Genomic DNA, 4,481 nt, shown 5'->3' with positions numbered 1-4,481 from the left:
CCTTTGGAAGAGCAGGCAATGCTCTTAACCTCTGAGCCATCTCTCCAGCCCCAGGCCTTTTAATTTCTTACATAAGTTACTACCTTTGTTGCCTCCCGAGTGCTGGGTTTAAAGGCATGCACCACCACCACCCAGCAACTTATTTATTGCTGATATGCTGTTTGTTTATGTTTTATTTTAAAAGGAACTTGGGGCTCATGTACTAGACAAGTGTTCTGCCAGTGAACTATTTCCTATTGTTGGAAATTTTTTTCAAAAATGTTGGGGATTTTTTTCTCTCACTGTGGCTTTTTGAGGCTTGTCTCATGTAGTCCAGGTCAGCTTTGAACTCACTATGTAACTGAGTCCTGGTCCTCTCTTACACCTCCCAGGATGTGATTATAGTAATGCAATGTCACACCCAAGCCAGTGTTAGTTTAATGTATATTATTGCTTGGTGCTGGAGGCTGAACCAAGGCTCTCATTAGTGCTAAGCATGCTTTCCACCACTGAAGTCCCCCTTCAGCCTCTGTTGGTTCTAAACTTATTTTGGCTTCCCATTTTAAGCGGAGACAAACATGGTTTGGTATGACTGGATGAAGCCTTCTCATGCACAGCTTCACTCAGACTACATGCAGCATTTAACCGAAGCCAAAGCCAGAAGCAAGAACAAGGTTCGGGGTGTCCAGCAGCTGATCCAGCGCCTCCGACTAGTTAAATCTCCTGCGGAGATTAAGAGGATGCAGATTGCTGGGAAACTGACATCAGAGGTATGGAACTATGGAAAATATTTCTTTTTCAGATCACAAAACTCAAGTTCTTCATGTTCAGTAGGGCCTTTAAGGTCATATACCCATTGTAGTAACTTCAGAAGTCGAATCTATCTAACTTCTGCAATATGTTTAGTGAATACTAATAGATTTTCTATACTGCAATAATAGGTTTCTCACTGACTCAGTAAGCCAGATCAAGCCGAATTGAAAAGGCAAAAGAACAGGTAGATTTGAGCAAAGCAGCCTCCAGACCCAGAGATCAGGGCAACAGAAGTCACAGGCAAAACTAAGGCAGGGAGCTTATGTACCCTGTAGGTGAGGGGTGATGGCATGTCTCCACAACTGGGTTTCTGCCCAAGTATGGTCAAAAGCTGCTGGCTTTAGGTGAGATCTGGGCTTTTTGGCACCTTTTCTTAGTTGGAGATTCTCTGACAGGGTGGGGATTGGAGAGAGGGGAATGGGGCTTTCTGGATCTATTGGACTCTAGCGTCCAAACACCGAGAAGGAGTCGCCCCCAGAGACCACCTCACACGCCACAGCCAATGCAAAAGCATGAGGATTTTATTAATTCTGTCATGACAGGGTCCCTCAGCATTCAGGAAGCCGAGGGACCTCGAATAGCTGATACAGTCTACTTTTAAAGGGGCCACAGAAGCAAGGGGGATGTTCTTTGACTATTCTGATTGGCTTATTCGAAAGGGCTATTACCAATAATTGACTGGAGAGCTGTTGCCAGATCAGATGAGGTAAGAGGTCATTTTGACCCCGTTTCCCAGGGGACTGAATCAAAACATACGTATATGGGTAATTGTTCAGGAACTGAGTATGTGCGAGTGTAGCTGTTAGGTCCTTGGTTCCCAGGAGAGGAGGGAAAGCACTATGGCAGAGAGGCTGAGAGGATTCAGAATTGTCAGAAATGGCTTCAGAATTGTCTTAAAGTCTTAAAAATCAAGCAGGAGTGAGCTGGTGGTTCCAGTCGATCAGCCCAACCTTTTGGGGTATATAGGCACTGGTTCAAATCTGGCTACTTCCTATTGGCGTGGGACACTTTGGGGAGGCAGAGTCAGGAAGTGGTGGACTCATGCTCAGTGGGAGTTATAGGTGAAGCAGCTTGGTATTCTGGTTGTTTTGTTTCTGAGATAGGGTCTCTCTATGTAACCCTGGCTGTCCTGGAACTCTGTAGACCAGGCAGACCTTAAATTTAGAGATCTGCCTGCCTCTGCCTCCCAAATGCTGGGATTAAAAATTTACACAACGTCCAGCAAAGATTTTATTTTTGTTTGTTTGTTTTTGTTTATTTGTTTTGTTTTTCGAGACAGGGTTGTTCTGTGTAACAGCCCTAGCTGTCCTGGAACTTGTTCTGTAGACCAGGCTGGCCTTGAACTCACAGAGATCTGCCTGCCTCTGCCTCCCAAGTGCTGGAATTAAGGCAGCTGCCACCACTGCCCAGCAAGCGTTATCTCTTAAGATAACTGGAGAGGTAAGATTGCTTGCTGTGCAGTTATGAGGACTGTAATTCAAATCCCACAAACACCTGTCATTCCGGCTTTGAGAGATCTGGTGCCTTCTTCTTACCTCCACACAGCACAGGTCCAAACACCCTACATACATGTGCACATACACAAACACAAATATTTAGAAATAAAAGTAAATTTATTGTCGGGAGATAGTGGCGCTTGCTTTTAATCCCAGCACTCGGGAGGCAGAGCAGGTGGATCTCTGTGAGTTTAAGTACAGCCTGGTCTACAAAGCAGGATCCAGGACAGCCAAGGCTACACAGAGAAACCCTGTCTTAGGTGGGGAAAAGTTAAGATAAATAAATTTATAATTATTTTGAGTGTATGGTGTTGTGCCTGCATGCATATCTATGCATGCAGTGCCCAAGGAAGTCAGAACAGGGGTTCTCCTGGGCCAGCAGTTACAGATGTTACAGATTGCCTTGTGGATTCTGAGGATGAAAAGTGGGTACTCCGGCTAGGCAGTGATAATGCACACTTTTAATCCTCGCCCTCAGGAGGCAGATGGCGGTGGATCTCTCTTTGAGGCCAGCCTAGTCTACAGAGTAAGTTCCAGAACAGCACAACTCGTAATTTCACTGAAACTCTCTTACTTGAAAACATGCTGAATCCACCGGGCTTAGGTCATGGGGTGATAGTAACAGCCACACTGATTCAGTTGTACCGCAACCGTCTCCCTGGCCATCCACTGTGCACTTTTGAATTATTAACAATATTTGTCTTCAAGGGCAGAGGTAACACTCAGAGATCTCTGTGAGTTTGAAATCCACCTGGTCTGCATAGCAAGCTCCAGGCCAGCCAGGGATACATAATGAGACCCTGTCTCAAAAAAAAAAAAAAAAAAGCCTGCTGAATTAGACCAATTAGTTCCTTTCTTTGCCAGTGAGTTAAGTATCTGATTATTCATTTTATGTCTGTTCATCTGCAATAATAAAGCAAATAGCTATTTTACACATATTATAAGAGAGGGGGTAGAGCAGTGAATAAGTTTTTCGGGGTTTTTTTGTTTGTTTGTTTTTGTTTTTGTTTTTTTGAGACAGTGTTTCTCTGTGTGGCCCTGGCCTGGAACTAACACTGTAGACTGAGCTACCCTCAACTGAGATTCATCTGCCTCTGCTTCCTGACTGCTGGGATTAAAGACATGTACCACCACAGCCAGCTCTAACTTTTTGCCGTCATATTTTAGCGCTTTTTTTTTATTAGACCAATCAGGTGCATTGGGCAGGTAAGGTATGTAAACAGATGTTTCCTGTCCCAGCTGCCAGGTCCCCGATAATCACTCAGAGGCCTAAATTAATTACAAATGCTCAGTTGATAGCTCAGGCTTGTTACTAGCTAAAACTTAATTTAAATTAACCTATTTCTGTTAATCTGTATTGACACGTGATTCCTGGCTTTACTTGTCCTCTGGCATGTCTTGTTTCCTGGGCAGCTGGCTAGCATCTCCCCATTTCACCATCCATCCCATCATTCTGTTTGATTTTCCCACCTAACTTCCCAGCTACCAACCTATCAGCTTTTTATTAGCCAGTGAGAGTAATATATATTCATAGTGTGGAAAAGGTTTGTTCTACAGCATTTCTCTTTTTGTCTAAATAAAAATGAAGGTTTTAACCTTAATATATTAAAACTATATATAACAAAAAGTTATTAAGAATTACAGTAACAGTATATAGATAATATAATCATATTCTATGATTAATAGTGTTACTTCATTCTTGTGATTGGGTTCTCTCTGTAGCCCATGCAAGCCATGAACTCATAATAATTCTCCTGCCTCAGCTTCCCAAGGTCTGGGAGTGCAGGTGTGAGCCAAAATGAATTTTCTTCCCTGAAACTGCCATACTGTTTTCTACTTTGATTGGGTTATTTTAATTGTTGTTGACCTTATTTATCATTTATTTGTATGTTTATGGGCCCATATGATATGGCCCTGCATGTGCATGCAGGTCAGCAGACAGCTCTGTGGAGTTGTTTCTCCTCCAGGGATTGACCTCAGGTTGTCTGGCTTCACAACAAGTACACTGATGAGTGTCTTACCTCTCTAACAGTAAATACCCTTTGATACACCGGGGTTTTTTTTTCTAGTTTTTATGAAGTCCAGTTTGCCTTTTTGTTATTGTTACCTGCACTTTTGGTATCATATCACGGGGAAGAAAATCACTGGTCAAGTCACTGTTAAAAAGCACTTCATAGGCTGGGCAATGGTGGC

General features: G+C 43.1%; 1 protein-coding gene across 4 annotated transcripts in view; it reads left to right on the top strand.

The window, feature by feature from the left end:
• Window positions 1-4,481, top strand: part of Xpnpep3 (X-prolyl aminopeptidase 3) — a 50,448-nt gene that overhangs the window by 21,507 nt on the left and 24,460 nt on the right. For all 4 annotated transcript variants that reach the window (XM_005354161.2, XM_026782740.1, XM_026782739.1 and 1 more), the window contains one exon: window positions 547-749. In XM_005354161.2, coding sequence (XP_005354218.1) covers window positions 547-749 — 203 coding nt within the window. The remainder of the gene's footprint in view (window positions 1-546; window positions 750-4,481) is intronic.

The sequence above is a fragment of the Microtus ochrogaster genome, chromosome 15, assembly GCF_000317375.1.
Source record: "Microtus ochrogaster isolate Prairie Vole_2 chromosome 15, MicOch1.0, whole genome shotgun sequence".
NCBI lineage: Eukaryota > Metazoa > Chordata > Mammalia > Rodentia > Cricetidae > Microtus > Microtus ochrogaster.
The sequence above is the reverse complement of the archived record's forward strand: the minus strand, read 5'-3'. Positions and strand labels throughout refer to the sequence as shown.